Source organism: Lepidochelys kempii, chromosome 5, assembly GCF_965140285.1.
Source record: "Lepidochelys kempii isolate rLepKem1 chromosome 5, rLepKem1.hap1, whole genome shotgun sequence".
Lineage (NCBI taxonomy): Eukaryota > Metazoa > Chordata > Testudines > Cheloniidae > Lepidochelys > Lepidochelys kempii.
The window spans coordinates 131,624,894-131,648,629 of record NC_136384.1 but is presented as its reverse complement, the minus strand read 5'-3'; the positions used below and the strand labels follow the sequence as shown (position 1 = coordinate 131,648,629).

The following is a 23,736-nucleotide window of genomic DNA, read 5'->3' as shown; positions in this document are numbered from 1 at the left end:
ACCGACCCCTGGGGCACTCCACTTGACACCGGCTGCCAACTAGACATGGAGCCATTGGTCACTACCCGTTGAGCCCGACAATTGTTTTGGGTCGAACAAAACGTTTAGTTCAACCGAAAATGAAACACTTCATTTAGATATCAAGATTTTTTTAATATTCTATAAATTTTAAAAATAAAGTGTAAGGACATTTCTAAACAGAAAGTCATTTGGAATAAAAAAAATAGATCAGATCATTTCATTTAAAAAAGGTCAATATGGACTGTTTTGATTTTTTTCATATTTTTTTTAGTTCAACTGAAACAATTTGCCAGAATGGACAGAAATTTGCAAAATGTTTCAGTTGACCCAAATCTGCATTTTCACTGAAAAAAAAAGTTTTGGTCAAAAAAACGTTACGGCGCTCTAGTGAGAACCTCACAAGATTGGGCACTCCTCTGAGAGCTGTCAGAAATTCATGCTCCTGGTGGAGGAAAATGTCCTTACCAGGTGGCTGATGAAGCATGTGCGGGAAGAATCTGGAGCACTGTTTCTGTGTAAAAGGCAGTCAAAGAGAGAGAGAGAAGTTAAGTAATACCTTATTCTCTCATCTATGGAGGAGGGTTTGACATTCTATTCCCACAAGAATGTTTTGGTTTCAAAGAGCTGGTTTGCACCTTGTCCCTCTTACATAGAAGGGTGTATTAAAGGTACAGTAGAACCTCAGAGTTACGAACACCTCGGGAATGCAGGTTGTTCATAACTCTGCAATCTTTGTAACTCTGAACAAAATGTTATGGTTGTTCTTTCAAAAAGTTTGCAACTGAACTTTGACTTAATACAGCTTTGAAACTTTACTATGCAGAAGAAAAAAAGCTACTTTCCCTTTATTTTTTTAGTAGTTTACATTTAAAACAGTACTATACTGTGTTTGCTTTGGGGGGGAGTTCCAGTTCCAAATGAGGTGTGTGGTTGACTGGTCAGTTTTGTAATTCTGGTGTTCATAACTCTGAGGTCCTACTGTGTGCATTTAAGACACTTGGGGCCCAATCCTGCACTCCTTGCTCAGGCTAAAGTGCTATTAACTTTACAGGATCAGATCTGAAGACACACTTTTCTGTAGAACAAACCACAACTGGTTTTGGTGTTTTGCTCTAAGGTGGGGGATTTTGTTGCATTTTCCTCTGAGGGGGTGAACACTTATTGTTGTGTGTCAAATCCTCCACCCAAATAGCAGCACTTAATCTTTTTGTGTTACACCAAGCATATCTGTTCTCGCTATCAAATGAATGAGACTGAAAAGATACATTCTCTCCTCTCTTACCCGGCATTGTCCTTGCAGTGCACTGCAGTATAGTCAGTGACAGAGGAAGCAGGAAGGGAGTCAGCTAGAGTAGCCACCCCTTGAGTCTGTCTGACTGTGACATAAAGAATTTTTGAAGTTTCTTGGCATGATAAAAAAAGGGCCCTTGCCCTCCGTACTTTGCACCTGTGAAGTCCTGGTAAGTGGAACTGTTCCAGGTGATAAATAGCCCAGTGAATCTAGACCTATTTGCAGAGTCAAGTGTTTCTTGCAGTGTAGTAATTTCAGTCTGTATTGTGGAGACACCTGACCCTTGGCTGCCTATATGTGACAAATGCCATTTTTTCTTCTGTTTTGGCCAATTTTGTTCACCCTACATTATTTGATGTGCTTGAGGAGCTTTGTTGTATGACCATTGGAGAACATTGGACTAATGACTCTCTTAACTCACCAAATTTTGCCGGGAAATGTTGAGACCATTAGTGGAGGAGAGTATCAATGCTACCTTTTAGAAAGGGTGTAGAAGCAAAATCTCATAAAGAAGCAATTGTTAGGCCTTGGCCCAAGAAACTGTATCTGGATTCTGAGGAACTTGATCTCTGACCCTGTCTCAGAGGATTTATTGGGAAGGACTAATGAGGCAACTCTGGTAATACTTGGAATTCTCTGATTTCCCTGGCACGCCCCCCCCAGTCTGCTTTTAGGCTAGGATACGGTACAGAGACTTACCTAGTTGGTCTGTTTGGCTACTGACCTTCTGGAAGTGGAAGCAAATCAAGTGCCTTTGCTGATTCTTTCAGATCTATCAGCTGCCTTCAGTACCACTGCCCGCATGATATTTGGGAATATGCCTGTGGAAACTGGCAGAGACAGCTGAAATTGCTCGAGTGGCTCTGTGCTTTTACCGAAAAGGTGATGAAGTTGTGACAAACTGCACAGGTGTTGTCTGTGAGGGTATATCTACCCTGCAATTAAAAACCCACGTGGCTGACCCATGCCAGCTGGCTATGGCTAAGGGGATGTTTAATTGCCCTGTAGCCATTCCAACTCCAACTGGAATCCAGGTTCTAGGACCCTGTGAGGTGGGAGGGTCCCAGACCTCAGGCTGCAGCCCAAGCCAGAACGTCTACACAGCAATTAAACAGCCCCTTAGCCTGAGCCCTGCAAGCCCAAATCAGCTAGTACAGGCCAGCCCCAGGTGTCTAATTGCAATGTAGACATAGTCTGAGAGTCCTCACAGGTTAGCACTGACAGCTCCTCTGCCCTGACATCACTCCCATACTCTGTACCACAGGAGTCCGTTTGTCTGCCTTCCTGGTCCATATGTAGGTGAGGTGCTGTGAGTGAAGAGTGTCTAGCTGAGATTCGGAGATAGTCGCCTGTGGTGTGTCCCCAGCTGAAGGAATTTGTCATTCAGTATTGTAACTTGGGGAGAGAGTGGGCTTTTGTTATTGCTTTGGCTGCTACCACTCCAGGCCTGCGAAGAGATATGTATTGTTTTGGTGGAAGATCATGAACATAGCCCTTGGCTCAGTTGAAATTCATGTTTAGATTATACTGTACACATACATAGGACAGGAACATATTATAAAGCTAAATAAATAAGTGGAAAAATAATACAGTGCAGGTGAATGCAGTAAAGATCAGAATTATATTATGTGCAAATTGGATTAATGAAGGAACACAAGCAATTTCCCATACCAAGCTAAATGAATTTAAATGGTTAATATTTCTCTATTTTTAGTGTTTTTATGATACAAGATAATTGAGCAGGCAAATATTTCTTATTCTTGGGCTGCTATATTGTTATATGGACAATCAGTTTTAATATGGAATTTTTATAATAATGATCTATAAAAGGTGTAGAGAGTCATCTGAGCTGGCTAGAATTAATATTTATTTTACAGACAAATGGCTACTTAAAGAGTGAGTTATATTGTGCTGCAGAAGACACACACTAGCATCATCAGGATTCAAGGCAGCCTAATGTTATTGGCTTCACCAATCCAGACAGTTCAGAAGAACAGTTTATACATATTAATAAAATTCCATTAAGGTTGAAAGTAGTGTCCAACCATCAACAGTGACTTTTGTTAATTTCAGATTTTACACACCAACTCTTTGCTCATTGTGTGGCTGCATAATAGAAAGTGCAAAGTCATTTCAAGAAAGAAACTTTTTTTTTAATTCCAACAAATTAGATGTAAAATTTTAGACAAAATGTAAAAATATCTGATAGGCAAAATAAGTGGCCAACTACTGAAACAGAAATGGAGTAGCTTTGCAGCTTCCTTTAAAATGACAGGGACGGTATGACCAACAGACACCAGAACCAACAGACTTTGGTGTGGAGGAGATGAAATTGCTGACTGTTATTTACTGGTGCAATATCCTGATGCATATTGTTAGCTAATGACATCTGCAGATGTGTCACAGATGCAGTATTTCCTTGGCCTATTAGCTTGCTTGAATGGGTTTATGATCTAATGCTGTTCACCTTGGGATAATCATAGGTAAATCCCATATTGACATTTTGAACCCATTTTTTCATCTACAATGGACTTCAGGAATACCCCTGATATGAGTGGTCTCTGTCCAAGCCTGCTTGAAAGCCAGTGGGCTGGCTGATACAAAAGACTAAACATTTCCTTTGTATCAGTCGACATACCAGGTAATGCCATTCAGAGAAGTCTGGCACCAGTCCATGTCTTCTCACCCGTTAGTAAAATATTCACTCAGTTGCCCACTTCTAATGGCAACATTTCAGTTCTTCATCTTCTTTCTGTGCATTTCAAATCTTTCTGGCACCTGTGTCTAAATAATTTGCGCTTGCTGTTTCACCTGGCTGTTGATATTAGAAATGAAACCACTCATGAAATGCTGCATGCAAATGCACCAGCAGTTTGGGCTGCCATATCAGCTTCATTTGAATATTTGCTTACAGATAGCTATTCTGGATGACAGACAGAGAAAGTGTCATAGATTGGGACGTAGGCAGTTATACCTAGTGGCTAGAACGGTGGTGGTCAGGTTTAGTGGACAGAGCCAGAGTCAAGCCAAGGGTCAGAGCCTGAGTAGCTGGGACAGTACATTGAAGCACAGATCTGGAACAAGGCAGGAGGACAGGGACAGGACAGGAAGGCAGCTTCGAGACCCTCAGTCTATGATACTGAGCACTCCTATTGTCTGGGCTTTGATGCATTCTTGGTGGGGTTTTCTTCCTTCCATGCATGCATATAAGCCCAGGATTTTTTGGCTGCTTCCTCATTTAAAGTGATTAATGAGTTTGGGTGTGCATGCAGTTATTTGAATTGTAGCATTAGCTAACAATAAGTGCCTATAATACCACTGATGCTATGAATATTCAATTTCTTTCTCAGATTTGGAACCACTGCTATGGATTTTGCACCTAGGAAAAATAACAAAATGCCAGGCTTGTTAGACTTCCACAACTAATTTGACTAATTTGACTCCTAACTTCCTTTTTCTATTCTAAAATTAAAAGTTTAGACCTCACTGTTTTTTCTAAGTTAACGTAATGACCTGTGCAGAGTAGAGGGTTTGTTCCTCTGCTACAAGTGCCACATAGATGGTTCTCATGGATCTTGATACGTGAGATAGAGAGAGGAAAGTAGACCACTCAACGTGAACTGAAATGTGGTAGGAGTCCAAAATATGAGAGACTGTTGAAACTGTGCTTTTAATTATTGTGGACACGATACACCTGAATGTTGGTCTTGCACAAGACTGTAAACTAAATATGCAGTACCTTGAATCATAGAATATCACGGTTGGAAGAGACCTCAGGAGGTCATCTAGTCCAACCCCCTGCTCAAAGCAGGACCAATCCCCAATTTTTGCCCCAGATCCCACATGGCCCCCCTCAAGGATTGAACTCACAACCCTGGGTTTAGCAGGCCACTGCTCAAACCACTGAGCTATCGCTCCCCATTGCATTCTCTGGTTATCAGAATTTTATCCCCATTTCATGGGATAAGAGGGAAGGTCCTCTCATGGATCAGCAACTGCTTTAAAAGACAGGAAATAAAAGGTAGGAATAAATGGTCAGCTTTCAGAATGGAGAGAGATAAATAGTGATGTCCCCCGGAGATCTGTACTGGGACCAGTCCTATTCAACACATTCATAAATGATCTGGAAAAAGAGGTAAGCAGAGAGGTGTCAAAATTTGCAGACAATACAAAATTACTCAAGACAATTAAGTCCAAAGCTGACTGTGGGGACTCACAAAACTGAGTAACTGGGCAACAAATGGCCGATGAAACTCTATGTTGATGAATGCAAAGTCATGCACATCGGAAAACATAAGCCAACTTATACTTACAAAATTATGGGGTATGAATTAGCTGTTACCACAGAAGAAAGAGATCTTGGAGTCGTGGATAGTTCTCTGAAAACATCCACTCAATATGCAGCAGCAGCCAAAAAAGCAAATATTTGGAAAGGGATAGATAATAAGACAGAAAATGTAATACCACAATGTAAATCCATGGTATGCCCCACCTTGAATACTGAATGCAGTTCTGATTGCCCCATCTCAAAAAAGATCTATTAGAATTGGAAAAGGTACAGAGAAGGGCAACAAAAATGATTAAGAATCATAGAATCATAGAATATCAGGGTTGGAAGGGACCTCAGGAGGTCATCTAGTCCAACCCCCTGCTCAAAGCAGGACCAATCCCTAATTAAATCATCCCAGCCAGGGCTTTGTCAAGCCTGACCTTCAAAACTTCTAAGGAAGGAGATTCTACCACCTCCCTAGGTAACGCATTCCAGTGTTTCACCACCCTCCTAGTGAAAAAGTTTTTCCTAATATCCAACCTAAACCTCCCCCACTGCAACTTGAGACCATTACTCCTTGTCCTGTCCTCTTCTATCACTGAGAATAGTCTAGAACCATCCTCTCTGGAACCACCTCTCAGGTAGTTGAAAGCAGCTATCAAATCCCCCCTCATTCTTCTCTTCTGCAGACTAAACAATCCCAGTTCCCTCAGCCTCTCCTCAGAAGTCATGTGTTCTAGACCCCTAATCATTTTTGTTGCCCTTCGCTGGACTCTCTCCAATTTATCCACATCCTTCTTGTAGTGTGGGGCCCAAAACTGGACACAGTACTCCAGATGAGGCCTCATCAATGTCGAATAGAGGGGGACGATCACGTCCCTCGATCTGCTCGCCATGCCCCTACTTATACATCCCAAAATGCCATTGGCCTTCTTGGCAACAAGGGCACACTGCTGACTCATATCCAGCTTCTCGTCCACTGTCACCCCTAGGTCCTTTTCCGCAGAGCTGCTGCCTAGCCATTCGGTCTCTAATCTGTAGCTGTGCATTGGGTTCTTCCGTCCTAAGTGCAGGACCCTGCACTTATCCTTATTGAACCTCATCAGATTTCTTTTGGCCCAATCCTCCAATTTGTCTAGGTCCCTCTGTATCCTAGTTTGGAACAGCTTCCATATGAGAAGAGATTAGAGTTTGGAACAGCTTCCATATGAGAAGAGATTAAAAAGACTGGGACTTTTCAGCTTGGAAAAGAGACGACTAAGGAGGGGATATGATAGAAGTCTGTACAATCATGAATGGTGTGGAGGAAGTGAATTAATAAGGAAGTGTTCTTTACTCCCTCACATGACATAAAACCAGGGGTAACCCAATGAAATTAATATGCAACAGGTTTAAAACAACCAACATAATGCACAGTCAAGCAGGGCCAGATTTAGGGGCAGGTGACACAGGCAACCAGGTGGGCATTGGGCTTGGGGTGCTGTTTTTGTTGTTAGCGACAAAAGGTCAAATAGGATGTTTGAAGTAACGTTTCAAGTATTCCGTATGTGGATTCATTTTTCACTAACCACCTTAGAATGTTCTGGATCTTTATAGGATCTCATAAGGTATTCAAACATTTAACAAATGGAGGGGGAGCGCCAAAGATGTTCCTCACTTGCTGAGCCATTTGGTCGAGACTGGCCCTGCAGTCAACTTGTGGAACTCGTTGCCAGGGGATGTTGTGAAGGCCAAAACTATAACCGGGTTCAAAAAACTAACTAGATAAGTTCATGGAGGATAGGTCTGTTAGCTGTTAGCCAAGATGGTCAGGGATGCAATCCTATGCTCTGGGTGTCTCTAGCCCCTGACTGCCAGAAGCTGGGAGTGGACAACAGGGGATGGACCACTCGATTGCCTATTCTGTTCATTACCTCTGAAGCACCTGGCATTGGCCACTGTTGGAAAATAGGACACTGGGCTAGATGGACCATTGGTCTGACCCAGTATGGCCGTTCTTATGTTCTTACATATTCTTATCCCACATCATCCACAAGCAGCTAGCATCATGCCACCTGAACTCCAGCCAGGAAGGTGGATCAATGAATACTATTCCATGGATTGGCTCCACAACGTTAGCGGGCCCCCTCGCAGCCTATCAGTGGGGTGATGTTGCATCCTGAGTTAGCCGGCCTAGGCTCTGCCAGCCTCTGGTTTGCTCTACTGGCCTACTCCTTCTTCCAGTGGTGCTGGAACATTTTTAGTAGTGGGGATGCTGAAAGCCAGCCCCCTTAACCCTGTCCACCTCTCCCTGCCCCTGAGGCTGGGAGCAGGGCTGTGTCTCCAGAAGTGGGGGGACTTGGACAGGGGTAAGGGGGCTGAGGCCACAGCTGGGGGTGGGCATGGGGCCAGGAATGGAGCCCCGGGTTGGGGGTGGTGGTCGGGACCCCACGTGCAGGGCCAAGAGCAGAGCCTCGGCTGTGGGACCATGCGCAGGGCCCTGGGTGTGGAGCCTGGCGCGGGGCCTTGGGCATGGGGCCAGCGGCTGGGGAGCATGGCCGGCGGCCGGGACTCCAGGAGCAGAGCCCCGGGTGTGGGGTCGGAAGTGGGGTAGGCCCCAGGAGAGGGGGTAGGGCTGGTGGCCGGGACCCGAGCCCCAGGTGAGGTGAGGGGTTGTGGAGTGGAGGGCCGGGAACAGGGCATAGGTGTGGGAAGCACCCCCAGATTTAATGCATGGAGCCAGCGACTGGGGAGTGGGGCACAAGGCTGGTGGCCGCCTATAAAACCTGGGGTGCAACAGCACCCTACTTCCCGCGTCTATGCCGCCTTCTCCCTCTGATAATGGCCTGCGGGTCTGCAGCCTCCTGTCTCCCCAATGGCTTGAGTCTACAGCTCCCCTCCCCCAGCATCTGTTCTGATTCATCTCTTCCACAGTTGTGCCTTCGTGTGAAAACGGGAAACCTTAAGCTACTTTGCAACAACTGCTCCATACTGTTGCAGGACCAATAGGCACAAGGAAGAGCTGAGAAGGGGCACTGGCTGGCTCTGGGGATTGGTACTAGGGTAGATAGAGCCTTTTACCTCTAGGTTGCCACCTCCAATTTGAATCCAGCCCAGCCCATCCGTTCCTGATCATCATTTCAGTTCGATGAGTGCTTGGCACCCTGTGTGCAGAGAGTTAAGAGTCTCAGGCTGTGGCCACACACCAAGCATTGCAGTGGCTATGTTGCTGTAGTATACACACTTGCCACAGCGAAAGAAGGGTTTTTTCCATCTCTCTAGTAATCAAACCCTTGATTCTTCCGTCCACCTACCAGTGTCTACAGCAGGGCTTAGGTTGGCTTAAAGACTTCTCTCAAGGGTGTGAATTTTTCACACCCCTGAGCAATGTCGCCCTGTTGACCTACAGTTGAGGTGTCAAACAGGCCTTAGTTCTGCTAGGAGTTCACAAGTGTCCACAATATAACAACCACCCCTTCATGTAGCCTCAAATTCCTACCATATTGGCACTCTCAGCAGTGAGATCAAAGAGTGAATTACCCTCTCCTCCTTAGAGATGGTCTGCCCCGGGCAGGGCTAAACCAGATTGGCCTGGCAGCGTGAGGAAGCCTATGGCTAAACCACTTGTGCTGTACCTGTTCTGTGGCCATACAGAGAGCTGAGAATGACAGGTCCAGGTAATGGAATTACTGAGGTTACTTGTGGTGAGGGCCCTGCTGAGAGACACTAGAATGTGCTCCTACCAAATAAATGGGCAGGCAGGAGTTCTGCATTTTAAAATCTAATCTTAAAACCTTGGAGACTGATTAAATTACATCTCCTTGCCAGGAACAAAATGTAGCCTCATGCAGATTAACTGCTGTCCACATTTTTTTGTTTGCGCTGGACAGTGATTTCCTAGTGGGGTTTCAAAGGTTGCTTAAAGAGCTTCTTGCTATCTCATGATTATTTATTCAGATGCTCGAAACTATAGTACTTGCACAGAACTCTGCTACTGGCAGCATGAACCCCAATGACAGGAGAATCTATCTATATTTTGTACAGGCACCCATCTCCATGGTGTCGGAGTACCTCCTGGTCCAGTTTCTTGAAGGGAGAAGGCTGGTTTTTGTAGATTTCCCTTAATAACAAAGAGAACTCTCAAGCAGAAAAGTATAAACAAACAAATGTATTTATTTGAGCTCTTTCATGTGCCTATTCTGCAGAGTTCTCCAAACTCTGGTTGGGGTAAACTGGTGTAGTCAGAGGATGGAAGATGAATTTCTTCATTGGATAAATGCATTAGCTGCTTGTCATGATTATTACTCCGATAAAAGATGTAACGTGTTTCTCCTGATTCCACAGGAAGTACTCGGAACTTCACATTTCGAAAGCATCGCTGGCGGACGCTGGGGAATACACATGCAAAGTGAGCAACAAACTAGGGAATGACAGCACCAAAGCCAGCATCACCATCACGGACACCAATGGTAAGACATGGCTATTTGTTTAACTGCAGTTTAAAAGTTCTTGCATTAAAAGAGCCATCCGGCCAAAAGGGTCTGTAGGTGAATGAGAACCTTGCAAGCATTGCAAGAGGTGCGTCCCCACTAGACCACACTGGAAGCAAAATAGAGATGAAAACACGTGAGTCTATTGTGGTGTAAATAAAATAAATTTAAAAACATTAGGCCTGATGTAGGTATAGCCTATTTAGATTAAATTGGTCCTCCTTATGCAAACAAGCGGAGTCAGCATTACAATAGCACCCTGAAGATTCCACAGAGATTGACACCCCATTGTGCTAGGCGCTGTACAAACACATAGTGAGACTCAGCCCCGGCACCAAAGGCCTTATAATCTGAACAGACAAGACCGACAAAAGGTGTAAGAAAGAGGATAATACTGTTTCCATTATACAAAAGAGTAACTGAGGCACATAGAGATTAAGTCTGTGGCAGCGCAGGCAATTGAACCCAGCTCTCCTGAGTCCCAGTCCAGTGCCTTTCCTCAAAACCAGCCCACATCTCTAGGTAATATTCGTATGGCTACAGAATGTGACCACCTCTCTTTTCACATATGTCGATAGTTGTCCTGAAAGCTGGCACGTGAGAGAAATGTTTTAATGCAAGCTACGTGATCAACATATGAAGTCATTCACAGACATAAGCCTGTCTCATATACTGTCATTTAGACTTGTGATTTGAGAAATGGAGGGTCTGAGCAAGCAAAGCTCTCAAGCTTATTCAAAGTCATTTGAAGCTACAAAATTATATTTTTCAAGGCTTCTTTCTGTTTCACTGATAGGAATTGTGACATATGCTTCTAGCAAAATTTAGTTTGTATCACTGTATATAAACCTTTCTGGTTATGACCAGTTGGCAGGTATATGCTTAAACTCTGTTTCTTGGACTTGTTGTTGAGTAATTAAAACGTATTAACAGTTGAAATTCAAGTAGGAGGCCTGTGGGGGTGGGAGGGATCATACACCTGATTAGATCAATACAGCAACTAAAAGACAACTTTTGTCTCTTAATGTGATGGAACTTGAAGACATCATTACAATGCAATGCACGTTTGTTGCACACTGCCCTGAACTAGGAGGTAGGTACCATGCTAATTGGAAAATGAAACTATAATCTTTATTTGTCATCAGTGTAAGTCTTTGGGCTTTTTTGTTAATGTATGGTTGTGCAATGACTCTTAGTGTGGGTGTATAGAATAGAATAGAATATCTCAAATACTCCTGAACTTAAGGAAAGTTTGGTCCTGATCTAAACTTTGCAGCTGTCCCTTGTCTCTCTAAAGAGGCTGAACCCTAGATCTAAACTAAATCTGATAAGCTGATATCAAACACCAGTCCATACTGTGTAGTAATACTTGATTTGATAAATAAATTCAGCATACATATGTGATGGCCTCACTGACACTGCCCATCTCAGCTGGTTCTACTAGCAAACCAAACCTCTGAGCAGCTGCTATTGTTGGCGGAATTGTCCATCCAAAATTCAGGGCAGCATGGGTGACATCTGGTGACTACAAAAGCACTGGTTCCCCACTGTCTCAGAGAGCTGTATCCATTCACCAGATTCTGATACCCACTGTACCAGTGACCTTCTCACCCCTTGTTCCTCTGCTGCCAGTGACCTCTTCCCCTTTCGACCTTAATGATAGATTTGGGATCCAACCTCTGTCATGAGGCCTGAAGTGTAGACATTATGTGGCTCCTATTCACATGTGTGGTCTGTAACTTGCCATAATAATAAAAACTCATTCAGCTCTTCTGTATCAGCTTCCACTTCCATCTCACAGTCACTGAAGGAGCCTGGAAATGGCCAGGTGCTGTGGCTGGCTGAGGTCTGGAGCAGTCCAAGTGCTGTTGCGGAATGTTAGCACATGTAGAGTTGAATGGAAGCCAAGCGCAGTGGTGCAGTAGAGAGGTGGGATCCCAAGTTCATTCCTGGTTGTGGGGGTTACCACCTGATGGCAGGATGGCGAGCCAGGTATAAGCGACAAAGTCTTGGTATGTATCAGTGGCTGAGAACCATTGCTTTTAACATCCATTTAATTAAAGAAAGTGATCGCTGCTGGAATTTGTGTGTTTATACAGTCGCAGTGTCGTAACCCCATATTCTCTTCATTACATTCTAAATGCAATAATAAAGAATAGTCGTATGTATGTAGTAGTATTAATTATTTGAGTTCTGGTAGCACCTAGAGGCTCCAGTCCTGTTGTGCTAGTTGCTGTACAAACATAAATTAGGCGGAGGTGGGAGCAGCCCCTATAGTTAATGTTCTGCACTTTCCGTTATAAGATCCTGTTTTCAGTGCTGTCTAACATGATCAGACTTCACTTGTTTGGGCTGAAATCTGTCACGTGTCTGATCTGGGCTGAATTTATGTATTTATTTGTTTAAATTTCAGCTAAAATGGTTCAGCTGTTTCTGGGAATGAGATTATATTAAAAGATTGTGACATTCCCCAGGGTACAATCTGGACTGTTGAACAGCTGTGACCCCTCAGTTCTGGAGTGCCTTTTACACTGCTTTGCTGTGAGAGCAACCACTCCTGGTCTGCTCACACCCATCCTCCAGCATGTAAATTACTCCCAGCTATACTGTATGAGTGGTATGGGCAGCCACTCTTGAATTATACTGCAGGACAACAGCAGCAAATTTCCAGTCCCAGACTGTCCCCCAGAAATGTGCGTCTTGCACTGCCAAGCCCTCTCCTGGACAACACAAGCTCACATAAAGGCCGTCATTTTATTAATAGAAAATGATATGCACAAATCCTGTTATCTCAAATGGAGTTTCCCAAACACTTCAGTCCAAGCACACACTGGCTTATTTAAAACAATAAAACAAGTTTATTAACTATGGAAGGATAGATTTTAAGTGATTATAAGTAATGAGGCATAAAAATCAGAGTTGGTTACAAGAAAATAAAAGTGAAACACTCCTGCAGGGGTTGGCAACCTTTCAGAAGTGGTGTGCCAAGTCTTCATTTAGTCACTTTAATTTAAGGTTTCGCGTGACCGTAATACATTTTAATGTTTTTTAGAAGGTCTCTCTCTATAAGTCTATATATTATATAACTAAACTATTGTTGTATGTAAAGTAAACAAGATTTTCAAAATGTTTAAGAAGCTTCATTTAAAATTAAATTAAAATGCTGATCTTACGCCACCGGCCCGCTCAGCCCGCTGCCAGCCTGGGGCTCTGTTCACCTAGGCCGGCAGCAGGCTGAGCGGGGCCTGCGGTTGGGACCCCGGCTGGCAAGGGGCCAGCAGCCAGAACCCCAGACTGGCAGTGGCTCAGCCCGCTGCTGGTCTGGGGTTCCATCCACTGGCTCCTGCCACCCAGGGTCCCGGCTGCCGGCCCCTCTCAGCCCACTGCTGGTCTGGGATCCTGGCCCTGCCCACATAGAGTGGGTACCTACCTTCTCCCTGGTTCTAGCCCATTCTCTTCCTCCCTCTCTGCACTGAGCTGAGGGTGGGGGTGCACTGAGCACAGGGCTGGGGGCGAAGGAGCAGGCTGGGGGTTGGGGTGTAGGGTCTGGCCAGGAGCTAGAATGAGGGAGGGGGCCCAGGGTTGGGGCAGGAGGTTTGGGTGTGGAGTGCTTACCTGGGCAGCTCCCATTTGGTGCAAGGGGTGCAGGTGGGAATGTGGGGGGGGGGTGCAGGAGCTCCCATTTGGTGCTCAGGGTGGGGGTGGGAATGTGGGGGGTTCTGGAGTCAGGGCTGGGGTCGTGGGGGGGTGCTGGGGTCAGAGCAGAGGGCTGGGAGTGTGGGGGGTGCAGGGGTCAGGGCAGGGGGCTGGGGGGTGTGTGGGGGGGGTGTAGGGGTCAGGGCAGAGGGCTGGGAGTGTGGCCTAGGGTTGTGGGGGTGCTCCCAGCCCCCTGCCCAGAGCAGCTCACAGCAGGGGACTGGAGGGGATCTGCCCTGATTCCAGCCCCCTTCCCCAAGACCCCATCCCCACCTCTTCTCCGCCTCCTCCCCAGAGCAGCGAGCGTGCTGCGGCTCCACTTCTCCCCCGCCCTCGCAAGGGCCATCAGCTGATGGGCAGCAGGGAGGGAGAGGAGGAGGGGCAGGAACCCAGCATGCCGGGGGAAGAGGCGGGGGAGGAGGAGCTCTCCTGCCCTGCAGCAGCAGCCAGCAGGACCAAGCTTCTTCATCCTGCCCCTGCTGGGGGGGGGGTGGAGAAGAGCAGGCCGGGGCGGGCAGGATTTTGAATGGCTCGCTGCTGCCTGCCGGGGTCCCGGCCCGGGTTCGGCAGCGGGCTGAGCGGGGAGGGTGGCTGGGACCCAGCAGGCAGTAGCATGCCATTAAAAATCGGCTTGCTTGCCATCTTTGGCACATGTGCCATAGGTTGCCGACCCCTGGTCTAATGTAAAAGATAAAACTCCAAGCAGGATTCTTTATAGGAACCCCAGAACTTCCATCCTTTCTCAGCAGCTGGGAATTGCTCTTGGACAGTAAGTCCTCCTACCTATTGTAGTGACACCTGGTTAGGTGAAGCCTTTTGGTTGTGGAACGTGTTCTGAGGCCCTTTCTGGGAATACATGTGCTCATTATGCAGGGACTGCACTAACTGGTGAGTGTTTAGGAGTAGCTTTTATCTGGAAAACTTTCCCATATCTGTCAGACATGGGTCCCCACTGCTGGTATGCATGCTTTTCAGTCCATTTATTTCCTTATTTAAAGGCTTAAAATATCCCTCTCCAAAGCACCAAGGCATGCATACAAATCCATCTGAAAACACATTCAGAAATCCTAATGGTTGACGCAACTGCCGTGTACTTTTGTCATCTCTAAGATAATTAATTACTGTAATGCACTCCTAACTGAGCTTCCCTTGAAATTAATCTGGAGGTTGAAGTGTATGGCTGTTTGCTTCCTTCATGAGACAGGAGTGAATGAATCAAAGCCCACCTTCCATGATCTGTTGAAGCATCTCACCATGAGTCCATGCCCAGTAGATAAGGCTGGGTGGGTCATGTCTGCTCTTCGTTCCCAGGTTCACTCAGCAACAAGATGGTGTATGTCTTGTTCACTTGTGGAACTCGATTCCCAAGGAGATCCATCAGAAGTCTCTCATTGGCTGCTATTTGAGTGTTTCAGAAGCCCTTTTTGTTCTAGGCAGCTACTTTTAATTGATCTTGGGTCTACTCATCGTGTTTTAACAACTGTTTTTTGTTTTCCCTATTCTCCTTCCAAGTCCGAAGTAGTCCCCTTGTGTTGGGAATGCGAGCCTGAAAACTGTCAGGTTTGCCCTAATGCTGCGGGTTTTTTTTCTTCCTACCAGGCTATGCGCTGTATTTGGCTGGACAGATCTTCTCGTAGAATTTGTTGGGAGATGAAAGGAACTTGAATTTCTCACGTAGAGTGCCTTATTAATAGATTTTTTTTAAATTTAAAAAATACAACTAAAATCAAATTATAAGAATATTCTAAAAATTACAATTTCTAGTTTCTAGCAGTCTTAATGGTATGCGGTAGTTCTTCTGTCCTCTTTTCATTTATAATGAGCGTAACTTGCCCATGGGGTACAAACTGCCTTCTTATTTGGCCTCCTTCCTTTTCACATTTGTTCCCTAAGAAGGACTGTAACTGAGGTCAGAAAAGATGCACAAAACTCTTTTGGAGATCTGTAAATAGAGAGCACTGGGATTTGGGTGCATTGTGCTAATTGCTTTTCACATACTAATTTGTCACTTTTCCTATGCAAAGGGGTTCTTGCAGCACACTTTTTACTTACTTTTATTATTTTTAAGGATCATTTTAACTGTACTAAATGAGCATTGATACAGTAATATAAACTAAGGCCAGAGTTTTCAAATGTGTCTTCCAAAAGTATGTAAACACTGAAGGAAGTAACTGTATTTTCAAAAGTACTGAACACCCTGCATTGATTTCAACTTTACGCATCCCGGTTTGGAAATGGTGATGTACAGCCACCATTTCGTTAATGCGTGGGCTTCTTTACAGTGTAACACAATAGTGTTGGTACTATAACACCATTCAGCATGTCAAATGGAGACAGTAAAGAATTCAGGATTTCTCATGCCACCATAGGCTGGTCCATGGAATCCACTATCCTTCCTCTGGAGGTAGCCAATGTCTGATGCTTAAGAGGAAGGCAAATAAAATCATAAATGAAACCCAGCTTTACAAACATTAAATCCTATAATGCACCTGGCCAACTGTGCAATGCATTTCATGAAAGAAAAATCCCTTTGTGGCCCTATATTGATCAGTCTGAGGTTTGATTAGAGCAAGAGACCAGACTACCCCTCTCTTGTGTGTTTGACGAGGCCAGGCTAGAAATTGTGGGCCAGATTCTCAGCTGGTGTAAATCAGCATCGCTCCATTGCAGCCAGTGGAATCCAGCTGAGGATCTGGACCAAGTTGCATTTGTTTTAATGGTGCAATTTGAGTAGGAAGAACAATGTCACCACTTCAGCACCCCTCAAGAATGGATGAGGAGGGAAGGAGCTATGAACATAGCTGTGCCGGGGGAAAAGATGTGTGTGGGCAACTTCCATTCCTTTGGACAGCTTTCAGTGATTAAAAGATTAAATGACAGCAGCAACCATTGAGATCAGATCAGGCAGAAATATCCCTAGGAGTTTGGATTAGGGGCAGAGCTCTTGCAAGCACCAGGAAGCATGACCTCAAAGGAGCCATGAGAAAAAACAGGGGTATCTGAGTAGCAGCCGTGTTAGTCTGTGTCCACAAAAAGAAAAGGAGGACTTGTGGCAGCTTAGAGACTAACAAATTTATTTGAGCATAAGCTTTTGTGAGCTACATCGCATCCGATGAAGTGAGCTGTAGCTCACGAAAGCTTATGCTCAAATAAATTTGTTAGTCTCTAAGGTGCTACAAGTCCTCCTTTTCTTTTTACAGGGGTATCTGTTCCGTTCGGAACTTTCTACAGGAATATGAGTCACATAAAAATGACCAATCTATCAATTCCAAGGAGCTAGAGGGGAAACCCGTAGGGATAACTAGCTCAGCTTTTCAATGATAAATAAATAACATGAAGATATGAATGGACAGATCGTCCTTTTGGTATGTCAGCAACATAACCCTAATTAATCATTTGAAATAAAATGTTTAATAACAATCTTGCTTGGTACTCTAGAGGAGCTACATGAAAGCCATCACTTGGAAAGTGAATGAAACATGCTAAAAGCAATTCCTCCATGTCTGATTATATTTTCATACATACACTATATCACTAAACATAAATGGGTATCTCACCAAACTCCTCCATAGACCGCATACTCTCCATAAAACACTGCAGAAAGGGAGCGCAGAGATGTGCCAGTGGCTTCTATATGAGACGAGGGCACCAGGAGTTATCCCTGGAGAAAGGCACTCTCTGTTCTTAACATGATTAGGATCCCTTCCTGGAGCTTTGGATCATCGCAATCTCTCTGCCAGGCTCTGGAGGAGGAAACTCCCTCTACTCCAGCAGGACCCTTTGCCTGTGAGGGAGACGGGGTCTGCCTTTTATTCCAGGGATCCTCCTCTTTCTTGAAGTCCCTGAGGGGAACACTGCTTAGGAGTGGATTTCTCTGCTCCTCGCTTTGCCTTCCTGTCTGTTTCCCCATTTATCTGTGAAGCCCCTCCTCCTCCAGGCATGGCTAGCTGACTGTGCCAGTGGGGCCTGGGTTCATAGAGCAGAGCATTGCTGACCTGGTTTGTGCGGTCATCTGTTTAATGTCAGCTGGATCAGGTATAATCCATTAGTGGTGTCAAATCTGTGCCTCCAGCTCTTATGAAGGCATGGACACAATGGGTGTCGGCCCACCTTTGGGAATGATTTGAAAGGGTGGCATGTCAGGTCAGACTCCAGCAAGTGGACCATTCAGCTGAGTTCACATAGCACTCGTTGTCCGAGCGGTTAGCCCTTCTTTCTCAGCAGTCCCGGCACAGCTTTCATGGATGAGAACAATGGATCAGAGTGAGGACACAGCAGGCAGTTTGTGCTGATGAGCGCTTCCTGATCTTTGCCTTCTCTTCAGTCACCTGCCGGGGAAAGAGCGCAGACTGGGTCTGGCTGGGGGGACCGGGACTGTGGGAGTGAGGTGCCTCAGAGAACTCCTTCCATGTTACCTCAAAAAAACCCAACGTTTCACTTGCCTCTCCCTCTGCAGTTTTTGCCTAGGGAAGTGGAGGAGCAACAGGCAAATGTTTCCATTTTCAGAGAAGAATTTGTGTCTTTTGTTTAAGCCCTGACAGTGCCGCGCCTCTCACAGACCTTAGATGTGCCCCAAGAGGAAGGGGATATGTGCATAGGTGCTGGAACTGGGGCTGCTTCCCCACCCCCTGGCTCGGATTGGTTTCCATCATATACAGGGTTTACAGTTTGTTTCAATAGCTCTCAGCACTCCCACTACAGAAATTGTTGCAGAACCCCTGAATATGTGTGGGGGTGGGAGGGGGAGGATTGCAACGGACAGGGCTATTCACATTGTTGCTGTTGATGGAGACCAAGACGTGAAGATGAAGAGAGGGCCAGAAGCCACTCTCCAGATCACCAGCTCCTCACAATGCTGAAGACACCACTACTGAAAACCGCCTACGGCTTTTCTGCCTCTGCGAGCGCTGGAGGCCACCTTCAGGCCTCCTTCCTCTTTCTCCTCAGCCTGTTTTCTACAGGTGTTGTGCGGAGTGGAATGCATCGCAGCCGTGGTGCAGCACACAGTCCTCGATAAGCAATAATGAGCTGCTGTTGTGTTTTACACCTTCAGCTGTTAATGTTACGAACCGCGCTTGATGCTGTGTGACTGTGCCACTTGTTTTCTGAATGTGGTTCTTCTGGAAGCCCTGTTGGTGCCGAGCTTCTGGTCATACCTCCCGCTACAAATGCAACTTGCTGTCTGTCTTTGTGGAAACATGGGCTAAGCTTTGACTGATACTGCTCAGCCTGTAACGAGAATGATGAGAGAGGCTCCCCCAGCTCAGCACAGGCACTGAATGGAGCACTGTTTCTTTAAGAAGAAAAGAAAATGTTGCTCCAGTACGGCCTGATGCAGAGATGTCTGAAGTGCCAGACCTGCCGTGTCCCCTCTCGTTTTTAACAAGAGTTAATTGTTTGGGCAGCTGAAATTATATATCAGTGCACTGTCTCCATCCCTGACAAGCTGCATAGATCCTTACTGGTGCCCAGCCATGCACCCTCACGTGCTATGACCTTGTGTGACAAGATTTTGACCCTAGTATTTTATATGCATATGTACACTATTCATTTGCAGAGCACCCACCGCAGAGTAGTGGGGGAGCACTTCATAACAATTTTTCCAGCATCATGAGATAATCGTGGACCAAGTGTTCCAGAGAAACAGTAAATTTGCCAAAGGAAACTGGGCCACAAGGGAAAAAATCCAAACAGAAGAGCTAGTGAAAAAGGGAGGCCAGAAAGGTGAACAGATTCTAATACAAAGGCCTTACATCAAGCTTTGATTGCAGCTACATTGAGTGAAATTACATAGACTGGTTCTTGATCTTGGTCATGTCCATGTGCAACCTCAGGATCAAGAACAGAGAACAACCTGGTAGTCTTATTTGCCTTGAAAGATAATCGTGGACAGATGTCCCTCCACTAACTCGTGCCTCGATAAGGGATTTCTGTATTTTTGTAGTACTACAGAAAATGGGAACAATCTGAATGTCCCAGGGAGTTGGAATATTTTGAACAATGTGACAGGGCTGAACAGTTGGGCACAGACCACAGTTGTTCAGGAAGATCTAACACTATCGTATGGCCAGTGGCTATCGGAGTTCTTTTCCCAAATGTCTTCTGCGTTCTTCTTCTGTATTCCTTTTCTCTGATCTTCTGGAAGCTCGCATGCTTAAAATTCTAAGCAGGATGTTCCCGACACTTCTGGAAATGGTGTCATCCATGACCCTTCTCGTTCTCCAGCCAAGCATGAGGATATTGTACTACCAATGGAGTTGTAACTTGTGCAGCAATAAAGAACTTTACCACCTCAGTGCTTGATAACTGTCTAGACAACTTCAGAAAATGTACAGTCCAGGAACATGTGCTGAAGAGCGTTCTACTCAGCCAGACAACACAATAGCATATTGTGATATGGATGTTCAGTGCTCTGGGTCCCCACAGAAACCCGCTCTAACGGAAAGCCATCCATCTACTTATTAGACACTCTGCTAATCATTTAGCAAGGAGCTAAGTGCTGGTTCTATCATGTACCATTGCCGCCGACTTTTATATCAACAAGCAAAGTGGGGAGAAGCCTATGGCATTATGCCAAGAGCAGTCATTCCCTGGGACTTTTGTATAGCAACAACTTGACTCCACTTTTGCGCAACATGAATGCTGGCTTCCAAAGCAGAGTATTCCGCCTCCACCATGAGTGGGAGTTGGCTGTGCATGTGAGTTAGAAGATTTCCATGAAGTAGAGGAGGATGCCATTGGATATATTCATGAACAAGTAAAATAGGATGACCAGAAATCTTTCTTTGCAAAATCCAACTGCTTAGAAGCACAAGGACTCAATACACTCATTGAACTGCTCCATAAATACAGGCATTTGTGTGCTTTTCCTCAGTTGCCATGGATCCATTATTCCCAGATGAGAATGAGAGACTTGAACAGGGTCATTCTAGCCATAGATCATCCTGTGTTTTCCCCCAGGAAGCTATTTTGCTAGTAGACAGTCAACAGCCGTAGGCATCCTTGCCCCCCTGAGGCTGAAGTCTGAGCTTGCTTTTTAGAGCTTTAATTTTTTTCTTGAGCCAGTCCTTTCTTAACAGATAAACTGGCTTTTACTGCTAAGAATGATGAGTTCAGGATCTTCTGAAACCATATTGTAACCTCCTGTTACCTTTTATGTTTTACAGAGCAGTCCAGCAAGACACCCGTATCAACAGAAGGAGCAAAAACTTCCTCACGTAAGTCAAATTAAGTGGTCTCGTCTCTCTCAAATTAGTTCTTCAGACCTAGGTCTGCTCTCTCTAGCTCATTCTGCATATAACAATTTGCCTGGAGCCAGAGCTCCATTATGTGGGAGTGAGAGTGACTTGAATACTGGCCCTGGATTGGTGACTTTAAAATAGGCCTGAACTATTTTTTAATCCTTTAACGTGGAGGTGCTCTTTAGCAAACAATTAAAGAAGGGGTTAAGCATAACTTCCAGTGTCTCTGAGCTGTATACGTTGTCCTGCGTCGTTCACTGCAACCCTCAGCGTGCTGCGGCTCACCTGACCTCTTCTTGGGTTATAGGTTGCTAGTAACACTTCAGCTGCTGGAACACATCTTTACACTTGGTCCATAACAGAATCTTTCCAACTGGCAAGTAGCTGTGTCTGACTCTCTGCCTGTGCATGTGCATTTTGTAGGATGGCAGTGTCACATATGTTCATGTTTCCTTGCAGGCTACACGATGATTATCTCCCATTCATGTAAGAGTGGGTCCTCGGTGGCTATGTGGCTCACTTAGGTTCCTGGCTAGCTCATAGTGACACTTTCTTGTCCCTTAGTGATTCCATACGACCTGTGTGATCACGTCACCAGCACCTCATTTATCTTTCTCCTATGGGTGGCTTAACCTGACCGGATCTGCAGTCTGGTACTGCCCTTCTGCAGGTTTCATGAATGCAGGTCGTATTCTTGGTGTGTGCTTTTACTACCTTTGAGGCTGTTTCAGTCTGTTCTGAACTCTTCTGTGTGTAGCCCAATTGGTGTGAGTGTCCCTCTCAGCATTCTGCCCTTGAACAGCTCTGCTGTTAAGTGTTCCATGCGTATGAGGGGCGTGTTTCTAGGCTCCAGGGGCACTCAGACTGGATTGTCTTGCTTTAAAAAAAAATTAAAAAATTAGTGTTACTTTACGAATGGTCCCTGTATGGTAGATGGTCAATATAACACTGTAGTGATACTTTATAAATGGTCATGTCTCTCCTACCATGTCTGGCTGAGGAAGTTGTAGACTGGGGTGGATAAGACATACATCCCACGGATTTGCGAAATTGCACAGATCCGGGCTGGCAAAGGGACTGTGGTCTCTCGCTAGCTCTTCTGGAATGCCATATCTGGTAGGGTTACCATATGTCCATATTTTCCCGGACATGTCCAGCTTTTTGGTTCTTAAATCGCCATCCGGGAGGAATTTTTAAATATCTAAAAACGTCTGGGATTTTGCCATTATTATTTTTCCTCAAAGAAGAGTTGAGCATTCAAGAAAGAGAGTGAATGTTGATTATTCGAGAAAGAAAGTGAATGTTGATTACTCGAGAGAGTGTCTGCTTTTTCCCCCGAGCTCCCAGCGCTTGCGCCCCGAAACAGCTGTTTTGCATGGCTGGGAGGGAGGGGGAGGAATGCGGAGCGCTCAGGGGAGGAGGCAGGGCTGGTGCGGGGATTTGAGGAAGGGGTCCAGTGGGACAGGGAAGGGGCAGAGTTGGGGTGGTGACTTTGGGGAAGGGGTTGGAATAGGGGTGGGGAAGGGGTGGAGTTGGGGCGGGGCGGGGGGGGCATGAGCAAATCTCCCCCTCTCCCCCTACCCCCGTGGAGTGTCCTCTTTTTTGAATGTTCAAATATGGTAAACCTATTTTTTGGCAAAGGCTTCTTTTAGTCTGAGATGACAACATTTGTAGGCTAGATCAAGGAGAAAAGTGTGACCACAAGAATTTGCATTGAGCATGCCTGCAGCCTGTCCTTTGATGCATCTCTGTATGTGGTAGCTTGGGAAATCTTGGCACTGGGGTCTAACAAATGCCCATCAGAGGATCCAGGATTCGCTCATGTTCTCAGTGTGGCTGTCAGTATTGCTTCACTTGAGACATGTTAGACCAAACAGTTAATAGCAAGGGCTCCTGTAAGCACTGGAGCCAGTTTTGTTCAGAGGAGTGTCATGCTGGCCCTTGCCTGCACTTCACTTTCATTTCCTCACCCCCTGTGATGTAAGAACAAAACCTGTACACAGCGCTTCTTTCTTCACATAAACTGCGTTTTTGCTACTTGTGTTCTTCCCACTGCCTGCTTCTGCACAGGAATATTCTCCTCTTTGCTGTGACTGGGGCAGAGGCTATGATGTGGTCTCTGAGGTGTTCAAAAGGACATTTGCTGCTAAAATACTGCACTTGCAGATTTAATGCCAAATAGTAAATATCAAAACTACTTTCCACCAATGGGAGTATTAAAGTGCATAAATCTGATGACTACTTATCAAGGGACTGTTTCCAGCCACTGTCTCTCTAGAATTCTGAATAGAGTGTTGGCCACTTAGCATAGGAGATCATCTTACGTTGGTATGGAGTCGGGATGGGTCGGGATGACTCTATTCAGCTCTTGTACATCCAAACATACCCACAAAGCTGTTAATCCTGGATCTATGCTACTTCTGCTCTGTAAATCATTACAGAATCCTCTAGCTGTTTCAGAATACCCTGCAATTTCATACACCCTGCAATACAGATGAGCACATTAGATCTTCTTTGTTGATTGGAGATGGACTAGTGTACAGTGCTCCTGTTTAGACTGCCACCATCCGGTTGCCTAGGAGTGTTGCTTTTGTATCTTTGGAGCTGAAGGAACTTGCAGAGTCACCTTAACTTCAAGTGTGGTTTCCCTCTACATGGATTATTCCTTTTCGGCCTTATTCTCGAACCCCAATGGGCTACAAATATCTCATTCATCTGGTGTACCTACTGTGACCCACCCTGTGACCC

The 23,736-nt window shown here is 45.4% G+C and overlaps 1 protein-coding gene across 10 annotated transcripts in view; it reads left to right on the top strand.

The window, feature by feature from the left end:
• Window positions 1–23,736, top strand: part of NRG1 (neuregulin 1) — a 703,230-nt gene that overhangs the window by 507,546 nt on the left and 171,948 nt on the right. For 8 of the 10 annotated variants that reach the window (XM_073345924.1, XM_078852973.1, XM_073345920.1 and 5 more), the window contains 2 exons: window positions 9,906–10,030; window positions 20,914–20,964. In XM_073345924.1, the coding sequence (XP_073202025.1) occupies window positions 9,906–10,030; window positions 20,914–20,964 (176 nt within the window). The remainder of the gene's footprint in view (window positions 1–9,905; window positions 10,031–20,913; window positions 20,965–23,736) is intronic. The other 2 variants (XM_073345927.1, XM_073345922.1) reach the window with 1 other exon arrangement.